The sequence below is a fragment of the Oncorhynchus kisutch genome, linkage group LG5, assembly GCF_002021735.2.
Source record: "Oncorhynchus kisutch isolate 150728-3 linkage group LG5, Okis_V2, whole genome shotgun sequence".
Lineage (NCBI taxonomy): Eukaryota > Metazoa > Chordata > Actinopteri > Salmoniformes > Salmonidae > Oncorhynchus > Oncorhynchus kisutch.
In genome coordinates, this window is record NC_034178.2 from 50,394,455 (window position 1) to 50,420,879 (window position 26,425).

The window sequence follows — 26,425 nt, forward strand, 5'->3', positions numbered from 1 at the left end:
AGGCCTGGCACGTGGAACCGGAACAGGTCTCACCGGACTGGGGAGATGCACTGGAAGCCTGGTGCGTGGAGCAGGCACCGGATACACTGGGCCATGGAGGCGCACTGGAGGTCTCGAGTGTAGAGCTGGCACAAACCATCCTGGCTGGATGCTTAGTTTCGCCCGGCAAATGCGGGGTGCTGGCACAGGAAGCACTGGGCTGTGAAGGCGCACCAGAGACACAGTGCGCAGAGCCAGCGCAGGATATCCTGGGCCGAAGAGACGCACCGGAGACCAGGAGCGCTGAGCCGACACAATCCGTCCTGGCTGAATGCCCACTCTAGCACGGCAAATGCGAGGAGCAGGCATAGAGTGACCGGGCTGTGAATGCGCACTGGAGACACAGTGTGCATCACCGCATAACACGGTGCCTGACCCGTCACACTCTCCCCACGGTAAGCACGGGGAGTTGGCTCAGGTCTAAACCCTGACTCCGCCAATCTCCCCGTGTGCCCCCTCCCAAAACTAGTTTTGGAGCTGCCTCTCTTCCCTCGTTGCCGTGACTCCTGGTCTCGTCACCATTCCTCCCTCGCTGTTTCCACCTGTTCCCATGGGAGGCGATCCCTTCCAGCCAGGATCTCCTCCCACGTCCAGGATCCTTTGCCGTCCATGATGTCCTCCCATGTCCACTCCTCCTGGCCACCCTGCTTGGTCCGTTTTTGGTGGGATCTTCTGTTATGTCCGTCGTTAGTGGTAGAATGACCGGATCAAGGTGCAGTGTGGTAGGCATACATTTTCTTTATTAAATGTTCCACCAAAACAACAATAAACAACACAACGAACGTAAAGCTTCGGAGTGCACATTCAACAAACAAAGACAAGATCCCCCAACCTAAATGTGGGAAAAAAGGCTGCCTAAGTATGATCCCCACTCAGAGACAACGATAGACAGCTGCCTCTGATTGGGAACCACACTCTGCCAAAAACAAAGTAACAGAAAACATAGAATGCCCACCCAAATCACACCCTGACCTAACCAAATAGAGAAATAAAAAGGCTCTCTAAGGTCAGGGCGTGACAGTGGCACACGGTTTGACCGGTGTAGGCCGTCATTGTAAATAAGCATTTGTTCTTTACTGACTTGCCTAGTTAAATAAAGGTAAAATACAAATCAAACATAACATAGCCAGAGCTGCTTTTATCACTTCACCAAATATTTTCCAAACATTACTTTTCTGGCTCTCCCTTCTCTTTATTGTTAATTCTGCTTTCGCAACTTTTGTATTATTTAATTCAAATTCGACAATTTCCATTTTGCCTCTGTGGATTCCTAATGCCCATTCCCAAAACCATTGTTTGGCGATTGGCTGTGTTGGTTATTTGCGCACATACAGTTAAGCCCTAAAGCTTAGGCTTTATGCATCAATGTGGCCTATAAGAATTGCACAAGAATGATACATTTATGGATTTTTGAAGGTATTGTTTTTATTTATTTAATGACCCTAAACCTGTCCGGCCCGCAGATATAACCGTGGGAACTGTGGGTTATGAGTCAACCCGCACATCACTATTGTTCATAACAAACCCCTTTGATATTGCCAACCACATGAATCCCTTTTTTTGTTGACAAGATTAGCAAACTTAGGCATGCCATCAAGCAACAAACCCTGAGCCTTCATGTCATGTATAACGGACCAAATAACGAAAGACATGCACTGCAATGCACTGTACGCTGATGCGACTCAACGGATACAAATCAGCTATGACAGTAAAATAAATAACTGGCACCCTTAACATAGAGCTCCAGTCAGTTTTACATTGGGTGACTAGCAGTAGCTGGTGCTAAATATCTCAAACTAAAAACATTGTTTTGGGGAAATATCACTCACTCAACCCTAAACGTCATCTAGATCTATTACTGAATAATGTGGTGATTGAGCAAGCTGGGGAGACTGCTGGGTGTAACCCTAGAAAGCAAGCTGTCATGGTCAAAACATATAGACTCAATGGTTGCTAAATTAGGAAGAAGTCAGTTCATGATAAGGTGCTGCTCAACTTTCTTCACATCTAAATCCACCAGGCAGGTTCTACAGGCCCTCGTTTTGTCACACCTGGACTACTGCCAAGTTGTGTGGTCATGTGTGGCAAAGAAGGACATAGGAAAATTGCAGTTGATCCAGAACAGAGCAGCAGGTATTGCACTTAGATGTACATGGAGAGCAAATGTCAGTAATAGGCATGTCAGTCTCTCCTGGCTCAAAGTTGAGAAGAGATTGACTGCATCACTATTGGTCTTTGTGCGAGGTGTTGATGGATTAAAGGTACCGAACTGTCTGTTCAAGCAGTTAGCACACAGTTCGGATACTCATCAGTACCACACAAGACATGCAGCCAGAGGTCTCTTCACAGTCCCCAGGTCCAGAACAAAGGCTGGGAAACACAGTATTAAATAAATCCATGACTAAATGAACTCTGCCACCCCAGGAAACTCAAGGTAGCAATTAAACTAGATTAAAAAAATAAATAAAAGAATGGCACGACGAGTACTGTGAAGAGATAGACATTTCTATATATTTTGTATTTCTATTTTGCATTGAATTATATTATGTATATTATGCATTGTATGTATTTTATTTGTTCTGCGTTGTTTCCCAGGATCCTTATAAAATACTAAATAATGCAAATGTATCTCTCACTTGTGCACACACTTTCATAAACTCACACACACACACACACACACACACACACACACATATACACTATACAAACACAGACAATACTTGGGCACCTTAGAGGTAATCAGTTTGGATTTACGAGTCGAAACCCTGGGATAGGAGTGGGTTGCTTAGCGATGGGCCTGTTGCTGTCCAAACAGTGTTAGCATCGTCAAAACGACTAGCTGTGCCAGACCGGGGTCTGAGTGCAACAATGTCACTTGTGTTGTGAGTCCCCATCTGCAGCCAGTCAGTGGTACGCTCCAACCCAACAGCAGTCAGGCAGACAGACTTAGCCTACATCTCTGAGACACAGACACAGTGACACACTCTCGCTCGCTCACACACACTAGGCTATGCATGCACTCATACACACATGCAAGCATATTTTTTGTATTTTATTTAACCTTTATTTTAAAAGGGGTGTTATACTGAGACCAATGTCTCTTTTACAGATGAGCCCTGAATTACATAAATTACAGAAAATAGACACATCAAAAGATAAATACAAAATGCAAGCAGGAAGAAGAACAAGGTCATAAAAAAAATATTCATCAGTAATAAGGTCCTCAATCAGCTTTCTGTATTGCCCTGGCAAACGGCTGCGGGAAGATGTTTAGGGGTGGTGGTGCTGTCTTAATCTTCTCTGCTCTGCTGACCAGTATTTTGCACTGTTCATACAGGAGTAATAAAGGCCTAGTGCACTAATTTGGTGGGTTTAAAAAATATATATTATACTTTTTTTCTCGGATTTATCAGGGGGTGCTGCAGCACCATCAGCACCCCTCCATCCTGCGCCTATGCACCTTGTACTTAGCCCAAAACTATATTTTCAGAGTAGCTTCCCCAACATAACCCTACAGTCGTTATGTTTCGTTCATTCAGTAACCGTTCCATCTTATGTTTCGTTTATCAGTAACCGTTCCATAGGATCGGTTGGAATTGGCGCGCTAGGACCCAGACGTGTGAAAAAGCACCGCTTGGCCGCGGCAGCAGCATTGGCGGCAGCGGGACTTGCATCGCTCCCAAGCTTCCCGAACTGCTGACGTCAGCTGGCAGCCTGGGCTGTACTCGCAGCACTGGACATAGAGCCGAGAAAATGCTACTCTCCGTTCCGCCAAGGGCAGACTTCAATCCATACATCGGCTATAACAGCAGAAACAGCAAAAAGGTAAACCCTTTCAGGATTTTCTGTTTTTCTTGCGCTCTCGATCACCCAGTAGGGCATTCTCCCCCGTATCAGTCGCAACAGAAACCTATGTAGAGCATGACAGTAGTTTATACAGTGTCCTTGAAAAACAAAGTCTACAAAATAAACTTAAGTCCTTGTAGAGAAAATTGCTGCTCACTATTCTGCACCCGCACAGTGGTATGTGTAAAAACGGCTATTCGATGGTCTGGGCATCTATGCATCCTTAATATGTATTTGTAATTTAATATATGGGAGTTACACCGTAGAGAGAAAGGATGTCGATGTGATTATGTTCAGTCAGAAAAAGTCAATAGTGGATACAAACTTTTATGAGTAACTGTGCCGTATTGGGACAGTGTTGAGCGAATGTGCATAAATGTGAACCCGAATTGGTGGGGGCGGGGAGCAGAAGAGGGAGAAGGAGAATGTGTTATTCAGTGTAGCCTTAACTGATTTCAGTCTCATTTTCAGCATGGTTGTCAATGAACAGTGATATCAATAGTGTAAAATCAAGTATCCATTGTCTACGCAGCCGCGTTAGTTTGGCAAAGTATTTTTCTTTTTTTTAATGAAAGGCACAGATGCCCCACCCCTTGAAAAACCCCACCATTGTGACGATGATTACTTTTCCCATATTATGAATAGCAAAATGACAGTTATATTACATTTATAATACTGAGTCGTTGTAGCCAACCATAATCAATCTGCAACTGAAACGTTACAAATCATGTCAGGGTTTTGACATTATGAACCGTTGTAATATAAAATATATACATTGTACCACGAATGCAAGAGTGAAAATATGTTTTATAGCCTAACTAGATATTACAATGTTATTATAACATATGATGAAGACAGCTTGCCTGTCGAAACGTTGGAGTGTGCTGCTCTCCTTTATTTTCAAATTACAACATACAGCACCCGTCAAAGGTTTGGACACACCTACTCATTCAAGGGTTTTTCTTTATTTGTACTATTTTCTACAGTGTAGAATAATAGTGAAGACATCAACACTATGAAATAACACATATGGAATCATGTAGTAACCAAAAAAGTGTTAAACAAATCAAAATATATTTGAGATTCTTCAAAGTAGCCACCCTTTTCCTTGATGACAGCTTTGCACACTCTTGGCATTCTCTCAACCAGGTTCACCTGGAATGCTTTTCCAACTTGAAGGAGTTGCCACATATGCTGATCTCTTGTTGGCTGCTTTTCCTTTACTCTGAGGTCCAACTCATCCCTAACCATCTCAATTGGGTTGAGGTCAAGTGATTGTGGAGGCCAGGTCATCTGATGCAGCACTTCATCACTCTCCTTCTTGGTCAAATAGCCCTACTAGCATAAATGTTGCGTTCAAATGAAACACAATACAAGATCAAAGCCGAATTAATCGGGTTCTATTAATGCAACACCTAAAATATTTGAGTAATTATGCTGTAGTCAGAATTGTTTCGTTACAAATAGGCGAGAGAGAAATGCAATCATGTTTTTTAATAGTTGTTCTGATGAAGTGACAGGTCACCTGTCACTTTAGTCTCTCTCTGGAATATCAATATAGCCTATGCCTACATTAGAGCTATGCAATTAATCTAATATTAATGTCTTGACATGATTTCAAATGGAACTTGATATTGTAAGGTGTTTTATTTAACTTAACTAAATTACTATTAAGATGTACAGTGGGGTCTGAAATGATTGACAACCCTGATAAAGATGAGTATTAATGACTTACTGAAATAAATCATTCAAATACTGAGCTTTATTGTATGCTATATTATTTTATACTAATAAAATTGCACAGAGAACACGATTTTGTTTAACAACTAATATTCTTCTTTCTAAAAAAAGGTAGGGGTCAAAATTATTGACACTCTTATAAATAAAATAGTCAAAAGTTTAGTGTTTAGTCCCATATTCCTAGCACACAATGACTACATCAAACTTGTGACTCAACAAGCTTGTTGGATGCATTTGCTGTTTGTTTTGGATGTGTTTCAGATTATTTTGTGCCCGATAGAAATTAATGGTAAATAATGTATTGTGTCATTTTGGAGTTACTTTTATTGTAAATAAGAATAGAATATGTTTCTAAACACATCTACATTAATGTGGATGTTACCATGATTATGGATTATCCTGAATGAATAGTAAATAATTGAGAGTGAGAAAGTTACAGTGGGTCAAAGATCATACCCCCAAGACACGCTTATCTCCCTGTTATTGGTAATGGTGAGAGTTTAGCATGTCTTGGGGGTATGATCTTTGATACAAATTGTTTTATTGTATTATTTTGAGCATGCAATATAGCTGAGTATTTAAATTATTTCAGTTATTACTCATCTTTATCAAGGGTGTCAAGCATTTCGGACCCCACTGTATCTCCTCAGCTTTTCAAATTCTGCACATTTCAGGGTTGGTTATGTGTCTGCTGCATGCTTTTACACATAGTCTTTTTACTGTAAAAACTAGTGATGCACCGATATGACATTTTTGGCTGATAATGATATTCAATATTTTCCTTGCCAACAAAAAAAACGATACCGGTAATCGATATAAAAAATTTTTGCGGCCTTTTAAGCGTTCTAGTACAGTTAAATAGTTAATACACACACATGGACGCAGCGGCCTAAGGCACTGCATCTCAGTGCAAGAGGCGTCACTACCGTCCCTGGTTCGATTCCAGGCTGTATCACATCCGGCCGTGATTGGAAGTTCCATAGGGCGGCGCACAATTGGCCCAGCTTCGTCTGGATTTGGGAGGGGGTAGGCCGGCATTGTAAATAAGAATTTGTTCTTTGTTCTTGTCTAGTTAATTAAAGGTTACACACATATACCACACTGACCAAAACGTTATTTTGTTGGCATTTCCGTATGTCCCCATTGCTATTAAAACATAATCAAAACCTATTTCTTTCACTTACTTGCTGTGCTGTTTCATTATTCATTTTTTCAGTCGTTTCATTCTCAACCCGGATTTCTATGGAACGCCGTTTGCGTCTTTGCGTGTCAAAGAAAATACACGTCAAATAACACTATTTGATGTTTCAAATAACACTATTTGTCGTGTTTATTTATTTATTTTTATTTAACCTTTATTTAACCAGGTAGGCAAGTTGAGAACAAGTTCCCATTTACAATTGCGACCTGGCCAAGATAAAGCAAAGCAGTTCGACAGATACAACGACACAGAGTTACACATGGAGTAAAACAAACATACAGTCAATAATACAGTATAAACAAGTCTATATATACAATGTGAGCAAATGAGGTGAGATGGGAGGTAAAGGCAAAAAAGGCCATGGTGGCAAAGTAAATACAATATAGCAAGTAAAACACTGGAATGGTAGTTTTGCAATGGAAGAATGTGCAAAGTAGAAATAAAAATAATGGGATGCATAGGAGCAAAATAAATAAATAAATTAAATACAGTTGGGAAAGAGGTAGTTGTTTGGGCTAAATTATAGGTGGGCTATGTACAGGTGCAGTAATCTGTGAGCTGCTCTGACAGTTGGTGCTTAAAGCTAGTGAGGGAGATAAGTGTTTCCAGTTTCAGAGATTTTTGTAGTTCGTTCCAGTCATTGGCAGCAGAGAACTGGAAGGAGAGGCGGCCAAAGAAAGAATTGGTTTTGGGGGTGACTAGAGAGATATACCTGCTGGAGCGTGTGCTACAGGTGGGAGATGCTATGGTGACCAGCGAGCTGAGATAAGGGGGGACTTTACCTAGCAGGGTCTTGTAGATGACATGGAGCCAGTGGGTTTGGCGACGAGTATGAAGCGAGGGCCAGCCAACTAGAGCGTACAGGTCGCAATGGTGGGTAGTATATGGGGCTTTGGTGACAAAACGGATTGCACTGTGATAGACTGCATCCAATTTGTTGAGTAGGGTATTGGAGGCTATTTTGTAAATGACATCGCCAAAGTCGAGGATTGGTAGGATGGTCAGTTTTACAAGGGTTTGTTTGGCAGCATGAGTGAAGGATGCTTTGTTGCGAAATAGGACGCCAATTCTAGATTTAACTTTGGATTGGAGATGTTTGATATGGGTCTGGAAGGAGAGTTTACAGTCTAACCAGACACCTAAGTATTTGTAGTTGTCCACGTATTCTAAGTCAGAGCCGTCCAGAGTAGTGATGTTGGACAGGCGGGTAGGTGCAGGTAGCGATCGGTTGAAGAGCATGCATTTAGTTTGACTTGTATTTAAGAGCAATTGGAGGCCACGGAAGGAGAGTTGTATGGCATTGAAGCTTGCCTAGAGGGTTGTTAACACAGTGTCCAAAGAAGGGCCGGAAGTATACAGAATGGTGTCGTCTGCGTAGATGTGGATCAGAGACTCACCAGCAGCAAGAGCGACCTCATTGATGTATACAGAGAAGAGAGTCGGTCCAAGAATTGAACCCTGTGGCACCCCCATAGAGACTGCCAGAGGTCCGGACAGCAGACCCTCCGATTTGACACACTGAACTCTATCAGAGAAGTAGTTGGTGAACCAGGCGAGGCATTCATTTGAGAAACCAAGGGTCTGCCATTTGAGAAACCGAGTCTGCCGATGAGGATGTGGTGATTGACAGAGTCGAAAGCCTTGGCCAGATCAATGAATACGGCTGCACAGTAATGTTTCTTATCAATGGCGGTTAAGATATCGTTTAGGACCTTGAGCGTGGCTGAGGTGCACCCATGACCAGCTCTGAAACCAGATTGCATAGCAGAGAAGGTATGGTGAGATTCGAAATGGTCGGTAATCTGTTTGTTGACTTGGCTATCGAAGACCTTAGAAAGGCAGGGTAGGATAGATATAGGTCTGTAGCAGTTTGGGTCAAGAGTGTCCCCCCCTTTGTAGAGGGGGATGACCGCAGCTGCTTTCCAATCTTTGGGAATCTCAGACGACACGAAAGAGAGGTTGAACAGGCTAGTAATAGGGGTGGCAAGGGTCCAGATTGTCTAGCCCGGCTGATTTGTAGGGGTCCAGATTTTGCAGCTCTTTCAGAACATCAGCTGAATGGATTTGGGAGAAGGAGAAATGGGGAAGGCTTGGGCGAGTTGCTGTGGGGGTGCAGTGCTGTTGACCGGGGTAGGAGTAGCCAGGCATGGCCAGCCATAGAAAAATGCTTATTGAAATTCTCAATTATGGTGGATTTATCAGTGGTGACAGTGTTTCCTATCTTCAGTGCAGTGGGCAGCTGGGAGGAGGTGTTCTTATTCTCCATGGACTTTACAGTGTCCCAGAACTTTTTTGAGTTAGTGTTGCAGGAAGCAAATTTCTGCTTGAAAAAGCTAGCCTTGGCTTTTCTAACTGCCTGTGTATAATGGTTTCTGGCTTTCCTGAACAGCTGCATATCACGGGGGCTGTTCGATGCTAATGCAGAATGCCATAGGATGTTTTTGTGTTGGTTAAGGGCAGTCAGGTCTGGGGAGAACCAAGGGCTATATCTGTTCCTGGTTCTAAATTTCTTAAATGGGGCATGTTTATTTAAGATGGTTAGGAAGGCATTTAAAAAGAATATCCAGGCATCCTCTACTGACGGGATGAGATCAATATCCTTCCAGGATACCCCGGCCAGGTCGATTAGAAAGGCCTGCTCGCTGAAGTGTTTCAGGGAGCTTTTTACAGTGATGAGTGGAGGTCGCTTGACCGCTGACCCATTACGGATGCAGGCAATGAGGCAGTGATCGCTGAGATCTTGGTTGAAGACAGCAGAGGTGTATTTAGAGGGGAAGTTGGTTAGGATGATATCTATGAGGGTGCCCGTGTTTAAGGCTTGTGTCAAATAAGCTTGTTGACCAATCAGGACCTGAATATGACTGCACATCACATAATACTTTAACACGTTCATACATTTTTTTACATAGTTATTACACATTGATTACACTATCACTCGTATTTCATATGTCACAACGATTAATCGATACGTATGCTATGCTGCTGGTAAAGTTGTCTCGCGCACCTACAGTGCTGGTAATTTTTTAAAAGCCAGCTGGCTCATGGATGCATACAATGTTCTTCCCCCAAAACATAGCAACACGACATAATCTGTTTCAGTAGCTATAATTAGCTAGCTAACTATAAAGCTAAGTGTCATCATTAAAAATAACCCTAATTTATAAGACTGTTCTTATTTGATTAATGGTGGGTGGACCCATCTATGTGAAGCTAGCCACAATAAGGATTAGCCACAAGAGTGGACTTTGCGGTTAGCCTTCAAAATAAAAGTATGTCATTGACAGTGAATCAAATTAATACAAATAGTAGAATTATGCCATAATTGAATAGATCAAGCTAAACGAGGTTGGAATGTTGTTATATAAAATCAACAAAGGACAATAATTTGTTAATTTGACAACAATCTGTTGAAATCTCACTGGATGTATTATACTTTAGAATTGAATTAGGGGCGTACTTATTTCACTGTACAGAGTTACCTATGGATTATGGATCAATGACATGGGGTATCAGTCTACTCAGTGACACCCAGAGAGCATTAGCATTGTAGCTCTTATTGCGGGACTCTGAAACAACTGTGAATACATTTATTGTCAACCTATTTCTATTGAACACTATTCCCGAGGAAAAACAATACTGCGTGGATGTTTTGGAGTCTGATAACTCTGAGGAGGACATTGGGAAAAAATATATTGGATAATGAGTAGACTGGTACCCCATTTCATTGATCAGCAATCCTTAGGTAAAGCTGTACAGTGCAATAGGAATGTCAATGCAGACAACAGGCTTACTGGGGAGGTGGTTTCACACAGTCACAGTCCCGCGATAAGAGCTACAATGCTAATATTTGCATAAACTCTTCAAAGTTGTGTTCTGTGGGTGTCACCGAGTAGACTGATATCCCATTTCATTGCCTCACATTCCGACCTTGTTTAACATTATCCAGTCTAAATTTGGCATGATTCCACCAATTGTAACCTTCTGCATCACTTTCAAATAGTTACTTTTATTATGAAGGCAAACCACAAATTCCACTATTGTGCTTATTCCTTATTGTGGCTAGCTTCAAAACACATTTCCCGGTCCGGTCGAGCCTCAGTAGCCAGATGAAGCTAGCTGGCTGCTTATAACATTAGCTTTGGGCAACAGGGTTAAGTAGCTGGCTAACTATTTATTTTCATGAACTGAAGTTTAATTTCAGTAGGCAAACAACAAGTGGCTACCTAGCTAATACTTACTCACAAGGATTCTTAAATCATTGCTAAGAATAATGCAAATGACTGCAGTTTCTACTGGTCATTGTTTTCAGGCTGGTTGTATTGGTGCTAGCTAAGTACCAAGCTAAAGCTAGCTACCCCAGAAGTTGCGGTTGAACAAATGAGGCTTTATTACCAATGCGGTATTGTAAACACATTGTTCGAGGCCGGTGTTTGCTTGTTTGCAGACGTTTTGTACAGCTTTGACAGTGCTACTGATAGTAGTGGTGGCGCTTGGCTTGTAGGTGCAAATTCAGAACACACAACATTCTATAATAAAACTGTTTATTCAACGTGACAAATTAAAAGCTTATTCAATGGGTCGAAAAAAAAAAATTTAAACGTCAAATTGTGTTATTTGATGTGTATCTTTTTGGACATGCAACGACCCAACGGCGTTCCAAAGTATGCATGTCGTGAAGCTAATAGCAGTGACCCTATTACTGTGTAACTCCGGTAGGGCAACATCTGAAAAATAGTGCACTTGGTAGTGTGTACCGGTGCTCGACCAGTCGACAAAAGCCAACATCATCCACAACAGAGAATAGTTGATTGTCAAGGGCAATGAATTCCATCATTGGATTTTTCCTTTGAGTTGTCTCGCTGAAATGTTCTTACTCTTTCAAATGACTGCTCGATCTACACAGCAGACATTGTGTGGGCTAGGTTAGGAATGCTGTGTTGCACGTGTAGCCCAACATTTTACGTTGCGTGATTACGTCATGTACCTATGTTATATAGGTATGCATGGTAGCTTTGACATCGGTTTTGCAAATTGGCGTTAAACTAGACATCAAATCAAACTTTATTTGCCACATGCACTGAATACAACAAGTGTAGACTTTACTGTGAAATGCTTACTTACAAGCCCTTAACCAGCAGTGCAGTTCAAGAAGAAGAAAATATTTACCAAGTAGGCTTAAATAATAAGTAATACTAAAAAGTAACACAATAAGTATAACAATAACGAGGCTATATACAGGGGGCACCAGTACCGAGTCAGTGTGCAGGGGTACAGGCTAGTTGAGGTAATCTGTACATGTAGGTGGGGGCGAAGTGACTATGCATAGGTAACAAACAAACAGAGAGTAGCAGCAGTGTACTTGGCGCTCCAGTACCTCTTGCCGTGGGGTAGCAGAGAAAACTGGCTGACTGGAGTCTCTGACAATGTTATGGGATTTACTCTGACACCGCCTATTATATACAGTTGAAGTCAAAAGTTTACATACACCTTAGCCAAGTACATTTAAACTCAGTTTTTCACAATTCTTGACATTTAATCCTAGTAAAAATTCCCTGTCTTAGGTCAGTTAGGATCACCACTTTATTTTAAGACTGTGAAATGTCAGAATAAATGTAGAGAGAATTATTTATTTCAGCTTTTATTTCTTTCATCACATTCCCAGTGGGTCAGAAGTTTACATACACTCAATTAGTATTTGGTAGCATTGCCTTTAATTAAATGGTTTAACTTGGGTTAAACGTTTCAGGTAACCTTCCAAAGCTTCCCACAATAAGTTGGGTGAATTTTGGCCCATTCCTCCTGACAGAGCTGGTCTAACTAAGTCAGGTTTTTTAGGCCTTCTTGCTCGCACACGCCTTTTCAGTTCTGCCCACAAATGTTCTATAGGTATGAGGTCAGGGCTTTGTGATGGCCACTCCAATACCTTGACTTTGTTGTCCTTAAGCCATTTTACCACAACTTTGGAAGTATGCTTGGGGTCATTGTCCATTTGGAAGACCCATTTGCGACCAAGCTTTAACTTCCTGACTGATATCTTGAGATGCTGCTTCAATATATCCACATCATTTTCCTACCTCATGATGCCATCTATTTTGTGAAGTGCACCAGTCCCTCCTGCAGCAAAGCACCCCCACAACATGATGATGCCACCCGCGTGCTTCACGGTTGGGATGGTGTTCTTCGGCTTGCAAGCCTTTTTCCCCCAAACATAACTACGATCATTATGGCCAAACAGTACCATTTTTGTTTCATCAGACCAGAGGACATTTCTCCAAAAAGTATTATCTTTGTCCTCATGTGCAATTGCAAACCGTAGTCTGGCTTTTTATTGCGGTTTTGGAGCAGTGGCTTCTTCCTTGCTTAGCGGCCTTTCAGGTTACCTCAATATAGGACTCGTTTCACTATGGTTATAGATACTTTTGTACCTGTTTCCTCCAGCATCTTCACAAGGTCTCTTAATGTTGTTCTGGGATTGATTTGCACTTTTCACACCAAAGTACGTTCATCTCTAGGAGACAGAACGCGTCTCCTTCCTGAGCGGTATGACGGCTGCATGGTCCCATGGTGTTTATACTTGCGTACTATTGTTTGTACAGATGAACGTGGTAGCTTCAATTACTCCCAAGGATGAACCAGACTTTTGGAGTTCTACAATTTTTTTATGAGGTCTTGGCTGATTTCTTTTGATTTTCCCATGATGTCAAGCGAAGAGGCACTGAGTTTGAAGATAGGCCTTGAAACACATCCACAGGTACACCTCCAAATGACTAAAATTATGTCAATTAGCCTATCAGAAGCTTCTAAAGCCATAACATAATTTTCTGGAATTTTCCAAGCTGTTTAAAGGCACAGTCAACTTAGTGTATATAAACTTCTGACCCACCGGAATTGTGATACAGTGAATTATAAGTTAAATAATCTTTCTGCAAACAATTGTTGGAAAAGTTACTTGTATCATGCACAAAGTAGATATCCTAACCGACTTGCTGAACTATAGTTTGTTAACAAGAAATTTGTGGAGTGGTTAAAAAACTAGTTTTAATGACTCCAACCTAAGTGTATGTAAACTTCCGACTTCAATTGTAGGTTCTGGATTTCAGCAAGCTTGGCCCCAGTGATGTACTGGGCTGTTCGCACTACCCTCTGTAGCGCCTTACTGTCAGATGTCGAGCAGTTGCCTTACCAGGAGGTGATGCAACCGGTCAGGATACTCTCGGTTTTGTCATGCCCTCTTCATGACTGTCTTGGTATGTTTGAACCATGATAGTTTTTTAGTTATGTGGACACCAAGGAATTGTTAAAAGGCGGGCCTGTTCGGTCCGCCTTTTCCTGTAGTCCACGATCAGCTCCTTTGTCTTGCTCACATTGAGGGAGAGGTTGTTGTCCTGGCACCACACTGCCAGTTCTCTGACCTCCTCCCAATAGACCATCTCATCATTTTCGGTGATCAGGCTTACCACTGTTGTGTCGTCAGCAAACTTTTAAATTTTTAATTTCACCTTTATTTAACCAGGTAGGCTAGTTGAGAACAAGTTCTCATTTGCAACTGCGACCTGGCCAAGATAAAGCATAGCAGTGTGAACAGACAACAGAGTTACACATGGAGTAAACAATTAACAAGTCAATAACACAGTAGAAAAAAAAGAGAGTCTATATACATTGTGTGCAAAAGGCATGAGGGGGTAGGCGAATAATTACAATTTTGCAGATTAACACTGGAGTGATAAATGATCAGATGGTCATGTACAGGTAGAGATATTGGTGTGCAAAAGAGCAGAAAAGTAAATAAGTAAAAACAGTATGGAGATGAGGTAGGTAAAAATGGATGGGCTATTTACCGATAGACTATGTACAGCTGCAGCGATCGGCTAGCTGCTCAGATAGCTTCAGCTTCAGCTTCTGCTTCAGCGATTTCTGCAATTCATTCCAGTCACAGGCAGCAGAGAACTGGAACGAAAGGCGGCTAAATGAGGTGTTGCTTTAGGGATGATCAGTGAGATACACCTGCTGGAGCGCGTGCTACGGGTGGGTGTTGCCATCGTGACCAGTGAACTGAGATAAGGCGGAGCTTTACCTAGCATGGACTTGTAGATGACCTGGAGCCAGTGGGTCTGGCGACGAATATGTAGCGAGGGCCAGCCAACTAGAGCATACAATTCACAGTGATGGGTGGTATAAGTTGGAAGCTATTTTGTAGATGACATCGCCGAAGTCGAGGATCGGTAGGATAGTCAGTTTTACTAGGGTAAGTTTGGCGGCGTGAGTGAAGGAGGCTTTGTTGCGGAATAGAAAGCCGACTCTAGATTTGATTTTCAATTGGAGATGTTTGATATGAGTCTGGAAGGAGAGTTTACAAGGAGAGTTTGGAGTGCAATTGAGATTGCGTCATCTGTGGATCTATTGGGGCGATATGCGAATTGGAGTGGGTCTAGGGTGTCCGGGAGGATGCTGTTGATGTGAGCCATGACCAGCATTTCATAGCACTTCATTGCTACTGACGTGAGTGCCACAGGGCGGTAACCATTTAGGCATGTTACCTTTGCTTCCTTGGGCACAGGGACTATGGTGGTCTGCTTGAAACATGTGGGTATTACAGACTCGGTCAGGGACAGGTTGAAAATGTCAGTGAAGACACTTGACAGTTTGTCCACGCATGCTTTGAGTACACTTCCTGGTAATCCGTCTGGCCCAGCGGCTTTGTGAATGTTGACCTGTTTAAAGGTTTTGTTCACATTGGCTACTGAGAGCGTTATCACACAGTCATCCAGAACAGCTGGTGCTCTCGTGCATGCTTCAGTGTTGCTTGCCTTGAAGCGAGCATAAAACACATTTAGCTCGTCTGGTAGGCTGGCTTCACTGGGCAGCTCACGTCTGGGTTTCCCTTTGTAGTCCGTAATAGTTTTCAAGCCCTGCCACATTGGGCCGATACCGATGTTGGCATTTTTAGCTAATATCTGCCGATTCCGATATGTTCACTGATTTAAAGTGCATCCCTAGTAAAAACACAACACAACAGGGAAAACTCACATTATTGAATTACTGATTTTATATGAATATATTTGCAGTGTAAAATGTGGCCTGAGAGAGAGAGAGAGAGAGAGAGAGAGAGAGAGAGAGAGAGACTTTCATTTATAGACAATCGTGTCTGCTATTTCATTGCACTAAAACTGAAATAACTAACTACTATTGTTCAGTTATCATACAATTGGCATAATTTTGTTACTGGAGTAATTGAATTGATTGAGTTTCCCCTTCTGGACATTGTTATTGTTTCTTTTTGTCAGGAACCAATAGCACTGTCATGATACTGGAAAGCCAATGGGCAGTGTTAGAAATGGGGGGGGGGGGGGACCAAGGGAATTGAACCAGTGTGAACTATTGTGTATGTAAAATATATTATGATCCATTTATTGAGAGATGGAGTATAATGATGACAACAAGCCATGAGCACTTCAAGGGGAAGAAAATAATTATATTTTCCGTGACAGTTTGAGTTCATTGAGAGATGTTGACACTGCATTACTACATATTCTCAGCACAGACAGATTTCTGTTCCCTCTGTTCTTCATTAATACAGAGGTAGGAAGAATGCTGTCACACACACCCACACACTATCGTGGACCTGGAGTTCACTAAGATGTCAAGATCTCATGTGGAGAGATTTCTTACATATCACCCACCCTCCCTCTGTTCCTCTCTACTTTCCCATCCTTCTCCCTCACTTTCTTTCCAGCTCTCTCTTTTGCTTCTCTATCTCACCCTCTCTCTCCCTTCTCCCTTTCTCTCTCTCTCTCCCTTCTCCCTTTCTCTACCTCTCTACCTGTCTGACGTTCCTGTATACCTGAGCGTCCGGCATATATAAAAGACAAAGACAAAATAAAGGGCGTTCTGAGCTGAGGGGTGAAAAAAGAGCTTGTGTGTGTGAGGTGATTAACCAATCAGATGGCACCAGGGGTTTGGTTACTGTGGTGCCTCCAGATGCATCCGCTCCTCCTCCCCTGCCTACTACCTAAATTCTTTTCCCAAATAAATATAATGAATGGTCAATTTGTTTTGGTCCTGTCCTGAATTTCCTGGTGGAAAATACAAAACGAGGATGCAGGTTATTCCAAAACCAAGGATCGAATGTCTTTATTCTGCTCTTTTGTATGTGCACATTTGTGTATTTCACAACCAAATTCCGTACTCAATTAATGTGACCGAATGATGATAGAATGGAAGTTGTCATTTTCAAGGTGTTAATACTGTGTATACTGGTGTTAAGTGTTAAAACCTGTGATAAAATAAAGTATACAGAAGTCATGGTGCCTTGTCTTTGTAAAAAAGACACCTTTCAATATATACACATGGAGAAATTATTAAGGTTATTTATTTACGGTCTCATTTCAAGTGACTAAGGTAAAAAATATATATATATGACTAAGTATTAGAACTCAACGTGAAAATAAACTTTAGCAGAAGTATTTTGAGGGAAAGATCTGTGTGTCTCATCCTAAGATCCCCTCAGGAGGCCTGGTGGATGTGAGGCCCTGCATGCCTTTCCTTTGAATTCATCTATTTCATACTTTCAAACCACCAAAAGCTTTGAAATATCATCAACATTAAAGGATACTAGCCCTAATGCAAACCAGGGCACTTATGTCCAGTTCTGTTTTGGCTTTCAAGTTTCTTTCTTTGATGCAGAGAGATCTGAGTTGGGTAGAAATTTTGGAATCTAAAACAATATGCTCAACACAACAACAGGTGTATGTTCGTATGTCTGAACTGCTCAGAAGATGTCTGAAATGTCTGAAATGCTCACTATTGTGTCTCTTGTCCTGACCAGTTTGCCTTCATCCATAAAGTATTTTATTTTACTGCAAGTGTAACTGGTGTGAATGGCTAGGTAGTTAGTGGTGCGTGCTAGTAGCGTTTCAATCGGTGACGTCACTCCCTCTGAGACCTTAAGTAGTTGTTTCCCTTTCTCTGCAAGGGCCGCTGCTTTTGTGGAGCGATAGGTAATGATGCTTCGCGCGAGGCAGTTGTTGATGTATTCAGAGGGTCCCTGGTCCGAGCCTAGGTTGGGGCAAGGAGAGGGATGGAAGACAAACTGTTACATTGATGCTGTTGACCCGGATCACTCAGTTGGGCTCTGCCCAGCTGCTGGGGTTGTTGCGGAGAAGGAAGTAGTGGTGGCTATTCAGCATGATAAATGTCCATTGGGGGCAGGGTAGATGTCTGTTGGGTGGGGGTCTAATGGGGGAGCAGCAGGGGTTATGGAAGCGGAGATAACAGGCCGTGGGTGAGGTCCCTGATTTTCTTGGCCTTCCTGCGACACCTGGTGTTGTAGTAGGTGTCCTGGAGGGCAGGCAGTAGGCATCCAATGGTACTTTCGGCTGAGCGTACCACCCTCTGTAGTGCCTTGCAATCAGAGGCGGTGGATATGCCATACCAGGCTGTGATGCAGCCCGTTAGTATGCTCTCGATGGTGCTCCGTAGAACACTGTGAAGGCCCTCGGGGACAGACCAAATTTCTTCAACATCCTGAAGTTGAAGAGTCGCTGTCGTGCCTTCTTCACCACGGATTCCGTCTGGTTTGACCATTTTAGCTCCTAGGAGATGTGTACGCCGAGGAACTTAACATTTTTGACCATCTCCACAGCGGTTTCGTTGATGAAGATGGGGGCGTGCTCAGCCTCTGGTTCCTCCTGATGTCTACAATCAGCTCCTTTGTTTTGCTGACGTTGAGGGAGTGATATAGGTAACGATGCTCCTTGAGTGACTGTTGTCGATGTTGGCAGAGGGTCCCTGGTTCGAGCCCAGGTTGGGGCAAGGATAGGGACCGAAGTGATTCTGTTACACATGCACATGGATTCTTGGCAAATGTAGCCTAACCAAATAATCAAAATAATATTTAAGCTTAGTTATACAGTGCATTTGGAAACTATTCAGACCCCTTCCCTTTTTCTACATTTTGTTTTACGTTACAGCCTTCGACCTACACACAAAACCCCATAATGACTAAGCGAAAACAGGTGTTTAGAAATGTGTGCAGATTTATTAAAAATAAATACAGAAATACCTTATTTACATAGGTATTCAGACCCTTTGTGATGAGACTAGAAATTGAGCTCAGGTGCATCCTGTTTCCATTGATCATCCTTGAGATGTTTCCTCAACTTGATTGGAGTCCACCTATGGTACATTTACTTGATTGGGCTTGATTTGGAAAGGCACACACCTGTCTATTTAAGGTTTCGCAGTTGACAGTGCATGTCAGAGCAAAAACCAAGCCTTGAGGTCCAAGGAATTGTCCATAGAGTTCAGAGACAGGATTGTTGTTACGGCTTTCTTCTGGTGAAAGAGAGGAGGACCAAAATGCAGCGTGGTTATCTTTATACATCTTTAATGAAGATGATAAATGCGAACAATATACAAAACATAAGAAACGTGAAAAACCGAAACAGCCCTATCTGGTGCAACAAACACAGAGACAGGAACAATCACCCACGAAATACTCAAAGAATATGGCTGCCTAAATATGGTTCCCAATCAGAGACAACGATAAACACCTGCCTCTGATTGAGAACCACTCTAGGCAACCATAGACTTACCTAGACTACTCTACTAAACACAACCCCATCAATCTACAAAAAAACCCTAGACAAGACAAACACATAATTCACCTATGTCACACCCTGGCCTGACCAAAATAATAAAGAAAACACAAAATACTAAGGCCAGGGCGTGACAGTACCCCCCCAAAGGTGCGGACTCCCGGCCGCACACCTAAACCCATAGGGGAGGGTCTGGGTGGGCGTCTGTCCACGGTGGCGGCTTTGGCGTGGGACGTGGGCCCCACTCCAACATAGTCTTAGTCCGCTTACTCTGCGTCCTTAGATTGGCGACCCTCGCCGCCGACCTTGGCCTAGTAACCCTAACAAAGGGCCCCACTGGACTGAGGGGCAGCTCCGGACTGAGGGACAGCTCGGGACTGAGGTAGCTCGGGACTGAGGGGTAGCTCGGGACTGAGAGGAAGCTGAGGACTGAGAGGAAGCTCAAGACTAAGAGGAAGCTCAGGCAGGTTGACGGCTCTGGCAGATCCTGGCTGAATTGCGGTTCCTGGCTGAATGGCAGATCCTGGCTGACTGGCGGATCCTGGCCGACTGGCGGATCCTGGCCGACTGGCGGCTCTGGCGGATCCTGGCCGACTGGCGGCTCTGGAAGATCCTGGCTGACTGGCGGCTCTGGCTGCTCCATGCTGACTGGCGGCTCTGGCTGCTCCATGCTGAAGGGAGACTCTGGCGGGTCATGACAGACGGGAGACTCTGGCGGCTCATGACAGACGGGAGACTCTGGCGGCTCATGACAGACGGGAGACTCTGGTGGCTCTTGACAGATGGGAGACTCTGGCGGCTCATGACAGACGGGAGACTCTGGCGGCTCATGACAGACGGGAGACTCTGGCGGCTCATGACAGACGGGAGACTCTGGCGGCTCATGACAGACTGGCGGCTCATGACAGACTGGAGACTCCGGCAGCGCTGGACAGGCGGGAGACTCCGGCAGCGCTGGACAGGCGAAAAGCTCTGGCAGCGCTGGACAGGCGGGAGACTCTGGCGGCTCATGACAGATGGGAGACTCTGGCGGCTCATGACAGACTGGCGGCTCATGACAGACTGGAGACTCCGGCAGCGCTGGACAGGCGAAAAGCTCTGGCAGCGCTGGACAGGCGGGAGACTCCGGCAGCGCTGGACAGGCGAAAAGCTCTGGCAGCGCTGGACAGGCGGGAGACTCCGGCAGCGCTGGAGAGGAGGAAGGCTCTGGCAGCACTGGACAGGCGAGGCGCACTGTAGGCCTGATGCGTGGTGCTGGCATTGGTGGTACTGGGCCGAGGACACGCACAGGAAGCCTGGTGCGGGGAGCTGCCACCGGAGGACTGGTGCGTGGAGGTGGTACTGGATAGACCGGACCGTGCAGGCGCCCTGGAGCTCTTCAGCACCGAGCCTGCCCAACCTTACCTGGTTGAATGCTCCCGGTCGCTCTGCCAGTGCGGCGAGGTGGAAAAGCCCGCACTGGGCTATGCAGACGAACCGGGGACACCGTGCGCAAGGCTGGTGCCATGTAAGCCGGTCCAAGGAGACGCACTGGAGACCAGATGCGTAGAGCCGGCTTTATGACACTTTTGCGATGCCCAGTCTAGCCCGGCCGATACGCGGAGCTGGTATGTACCACACCGGGCTATGCACCCGCACTGGGGACACCGTGCGCTCCACAGCATAACACGGTGCATGCCCGGTCTCTCTTGCCCCCCGGTAAGCACAGGAAGTTGGCGCAGGTCTCCTACCTGGCTTCGCCATACTCCCTGTGTGCCTCCCCCCCAAGAAATTTTTGGGGCTGACTCTCGGGCTTCCATCCACGCCGCCGTGCTCGTTTCTCCAACTCCATTCTCCTATAACCCTCCTCACACTGCTCCAGCGAATCCCAGGCGGGCCCCGGCACTCTCCCTGGGTCGACCGCCCACCGGTCTATCTCTTCCCAAGTCGTATAGTCCTGACTTCACTGCTCCTGCTGCCGCTGCCTGTCACCACGCCGCTTGGTCCTGTTTTGGTGGGTGATTCTGTTACGGTTTTCTTCTGGTGAAAGAGAGGAGGACCGAAATGCAGCGTGGTTATCTTTATACATCTTTAATGAAGATGATAAATGCGAACAATATACAAAACACAAGAAACGTGAAACACCGAAACAGCCCTATCTGGTGCAACAAACACAGAGACAGGAACAATCACCCACGAAATACTCAAAGAATATGGCTGCCTAAATATGGTTCCCAATCAGAGACAACGATAAACACCTGCCTCTGATTGAGAACCACTCTAGGCAACCATAGACCTACCTAGACTACTCTACTAAACACAACCCCATCAATCTACAAAAAAACCCTAGACAAGACAAACACATAATTCACCTATGTCACACCCTGGCCTGACCAAAATAATAAAGAAAACACAAAATACTAAGGCCAGGGCGTGACAGTACCCCCCCAAAGGTGCGGACTCCCGGCCGCACACCTAAACCCATAGGGGAGGGTCTGGGTGGGCGTCTGTCCACGGTGGCGGCTTTGGCGTGGGACGTGGGCCCCACTCCAACATAGTCTTAGTCCGCTTACTCTGCGTCCTTAGATTGGCGACCCTCAACGCCGACCTTGGCCTAGTAACCCTAACAAAGGCCCCACTGGACTGAGGGGCAGCTCCGGACTGAGGGACAGCTCGGGACTGAGGTAGCTCGGGACTGAGGGGTAGCTCGGGACTGAGAGGAAGCTGAGGACTGAGAGGAAGCTCAAGACTAAGAGGAAGCTCAGGCAGGTTGACGGCTCTGGCAGATCCTGGCTGAATTGCGGTTCTTGGCTGAATGGCAGATCCTGGCTGACTGGCGGATCCTGGCCGACTGGCGGATCCTGGCCGACTGGCGGCTCTGGCGGATCCTGGCCGACTGGCGGCTCTGGAAGATCCTGGCTGACTGGCGGCTCTGGCTGCTCCATGCTGACTGGCGGCTCTGGCTGCTCCATGCTGAAGGGAGACTCTGGCGGGTCATGACAGACGGGAGACTCTGGCGGCTCATGACAGACGGGAGACTCTGGCGGCTCATGACAGACGGGAGACTCTGGTGGCTCTTGACAGATGGGAGACTCTGGCGGCTCATGACAGACGGGAGACTCTGGCGGCTCATGACAGACGGGAGACTCTGGCGGCTCATGACAGATGGGAGACTCTGGCGGCTCATGACAGACTGGCGGCTCATGACAGACTGGAGACTCCGGCAGCGCTGGACAGGCGGGAGACTCCGGCAGCGCTAGACAGGCGAAAAGCTCTGGCAGCGCTGGACAGGCGGGAGACTCCGGCAGCGCTGGCGAGGAGGAAGGCTCCGGCAGCGCTGGACAGACGGGAGACTCTGGCGGCTCATGACAGATGGGAGACTCTGGCGGCTCATGACAGACTGGCGGCTCATGACAGACTGGAGACTCCGGCAGCGCTGGACAGGCGGGAGACTCCGGCAGCGCTGGACAGGCGAAAAGCTCTGGCAGCGCTGGACAGGCGGGAGACTCCGGCAGCGCTGGACAGGCGAAAAGCTCTGGCAGCGCTGGACAGGCGGGAGACTCCGGCAGCGCTGGAGAGGAGGAAGGCTCTGGCAGCACTGGACAGGCGAGGCGCACTGTAGGCCTGATGCGTGGTGCTGGCATTGGTGGTACTGGGCCGAGGACACGCACAGGAAGCCTGGTGCGGGGAGCTGCCACCGGAGGACTGGTGCGTGGAGGTGGTACTGGATAGACCGGACCGTGCAGGCGCCCTGGAGCTCTTCAGCACCGAGCCTGCCCAACCTTACCTGGTTGAATGCTCCCGGTCGCCCTGCCAGTGCGGCGAGGTGGAAAAGCCCGCACTGGGCTATGCAGACGAACCGGGGACACCGTGCGCAAGGCTGGTGCCATGTAAGCCGGTCCAAGGAGACGCACTGGAGACCAGATGCATAGAGCCGGCTTTATGACACTTTTGCGATGCCCAGTCTAGCCCAGCCGATACGCGGAGCTGGTATGTACCACACCGGGCTATGCACCCGCACTGGGGACACCGTGCGCTCCACAGCATAACACGGTGCCTGCCCGGTCTCTCTTGCCCCCCGGTAAGCACAGGAAGTTGGCGCAGGTCTCCTACCTGGCTTCGCCATACTCCCTGTGTGCCTCCCCCCCAAGAAATTTTTGGGGCTGACTCTCGGGCTTCCATCCACGCCGCCGTGCTCGTTTCTCCAACTCCATTCTCCTATAACCCTCCTCGCACTGCTCCAGCGAATCCCAGGCGGGCCCCGGCACTCTCCCTGGGTCGACCGCCCACCGGTCTATCTCTTCCCAAGTCGTATAGTCCTGACTTCACTGCTCCTGCTGCCGCTGCCTGTCACCACGCCGCTTGGTCCTGTTTTGGTGGGTGATTCTGTTACGGTTTTCTTCTGGTGAAAGAGAGGAGGACCGAAATGCAGCGTGGTTATCTTTATACATCTTTAATGAAGATGATAAATGCGAACAATATACAAAACACAAGAAACGTGAAACACCGAAACAGCCCTATCTGGTGCAACAAACACAGAGACAGGAACAATCACCCACGAAATACTCAAAGAATATGGCTGCCTAAATATGGTTCCCAATCAGAGACAACGATAAACACCTGCCTCTGATTGAGAACCACTCTAGGCAACCATAGACCTACCTAGACTACTCTACTAAACACAACCCCATCAATCTACAAAAAAACCCTAGACAAGACAAACACATAATTCACCTATGTCACACCCTGGCCTGACCAAAATAATAAAGAAAACACAAAATACTAAGGCCAGCGCGTGACAATTGTGTCGAGGCACAGATCTGGGAAGGGTAACAAAACAATTCTGCAGCATCGAAGATCCCCAAGAACACAGTGGCCTCCATCATTCTTAAATGGAAGAAATTTGGAACCATCAAGACTCTTCCTGAGCAATTGGGGGCTGAAGGGCCTTGGTCAGGGAGGTGTCCAAGAACCAGATGGTCACTCTGACAGAGCTCTAGAGTGCTCCACCAATCAGGCCTTTACAGTAGAGTGGCCAGACGGAAGCCACTACTCAGTAAATGGCACATGACACCTTGCTTGGAGTTTGCTGAAAGGCACCTAAAGGACTCAGACCATGAGAAACAAGATGGAACTCTTTGGCCTGAATGCCAAGCATCACAATCTGGGGGGAATCCTGGCACCAGCCCCAAGGTGAAGCATGGTGGTGGCAGCATCATGCTGTGGGGATGACTAGTCAAGGTCGAGGTAAAGATGAACTGAATAAAGTACAGAGAGATCCTTGATGAAAACCTGCTCCAGAGCTCTCATGACCTCAGACTGAGGCGAAGGTTCACCTTCCAACAGGACAACGACCCTAAGCACACAGCCAAGACAACGCAAGAATGGCTTTGGGACAAGTCTCTGAATGTCCTTGAGTGGCCCAACCAGAACCCGGACTTGAACCCGATCTAACATCTCTGGAGAGACCTGAAAATAGCTGTGCAGCGACGCTCCCCATCCAACCTGACTGAACTTGAGAGGATCTGCAGAGAAGAATGGGAGAAACTCCTCAAATACAAGTGCACCAAGCTTGTAGCGTCATATCCAACAAGACTCAAGGCTGTAATTGCTGCCAAAGGTGTTTCAACAATGTCTGACTACTTGTGTAAATGTGATATTTCTAAAAACCTGTTTTTGCTTTGTCATTAAGGGGTATTGTGTGTAGATTGATGAGGAAAAAAACAATTTAATCCATTTTAGAATAAGGCTGTAACGTAACAAAATGTGGAAAAGTCAAGGGGTCTGAATACTTTCCATATGCACAGTACAGGACAATAGCCCATAATGACAAAGTAGAAACAGGTTTTTGGACATTTTTGCCCCCCCTCCCCCCCAAAATAAAACCTGAAATATCACATTTACGTATGTATTCAGGTCCCTTTACTAAAAACCTGTTTTTGAATTGTCATTATGGGTTATTGTGTGTAGGTTGATGAGAATTCTATGTAGAATTGATGAGATAATACAAACAAACAAAAACATTTAGAATAAGGCTGAAACATAACAAAATGTGGAAAAAGTGAAGGGGTCAGAATACTTCCCGAATGCACTGTAATTCAAGTAAACATTCCCTCTTTGGATTTTCTCATAAATGACCATTGCAGTATGTCATTTTAAGATACTGTTTGATTTTTGAAGGTTTTTGAGTTTAATATAAATACAATTACATTGTTATAAACATGCATTTAATGTCTTCTCCGTGATATCAAATACTTCCTATTTCAACATGCAGAAATGTAAGATAGATGCTTGGTTCTATACTTTTCTGATACATTGTACTTTAGAAAGAAACATTTTCATTCTGTTTCAGCAGAAATGTATTCCTAAAATGACACCTCTCTATCTATTTCCTTCTGTTTTCCCCTCCAGTCCTGCTAACATCTATATTTAGTATCTGCCAGTAAATCTTCTGTTGGGTGTCTGTACTTTGTTACAGACTTGGTATATCTGGGCTGTGTTAGATTGTCTCCTTTGTTTGCCCTGTATGAATTCACATAGAGAAACATGTACAAACCTTTTGTCCCCCGGGGGCCTTCTCAAACATGGATACACTGCTATTTACAGCTACACCAACTACCAGTGGACATTATCAGACACTACACCTTTATTCATTGTAAGCTGGGCTGGTGTAGTAAATGGGTGGGCTAAGTGCAATACGTTATACTGGTGTAGTGGATAGGTGTGATAGGTGCAGTAAGTTTGACTGGTCTAGTGGACAGGTGGGATAGGTGCAGTAAGTTCTACTGGTGTAGTTGACGGGTGGGATAGGTGCATTAAGTTCTACTGGTGTAGTGTATGGGTGGGATAGGTGCAGTAAGTTCTACTGGTGTAGTGGATAGGTGTGATGGGTGCAGTACGTTTGACTGGTGTAGTGGATAGATGGGATAGGTGCAGTAAGTTATACTGGTGTAGTAGATAGGTGGGATAGGTGCAGTACGTTTGACTGGTGTAGTGGATAGGTGGGATAGGTGCAGTAAGTTCT

The 26,425-nt window shown here is 45.3% G+C and overlaps 1 protein-coding gene across 2 annotated transcripts in view; it reads left to right on the forward strand.

Annotated features, from left to right (window-relative positions):
• Positions 1 to 3,727: 3,727 nt before the first annotated feature.
• LOC109875933 (RNA-binding motif, single-stranded-interacting protein 2-like) overlaps positions 3,728 to 26,425 on the forward strand; it is a 69,705-nt gene continuing 47,007 nt past the window's right edge. For both annotated transcript variants that reach the window (XM_020468394.2, XM_020468395.2), the window contains exon 1: positions 3,728 to 3,864. In XM_020468394.2, the coding sequence (XP_020323983.1) occupies positions 3,793 to 3,864 (72 nt within the window). In that variant the 5' untranslated portion in view covers positions 3,728 to 3,792. The remainder of the gene's footprint in view (positions 3,865 to 26,425) is intronic.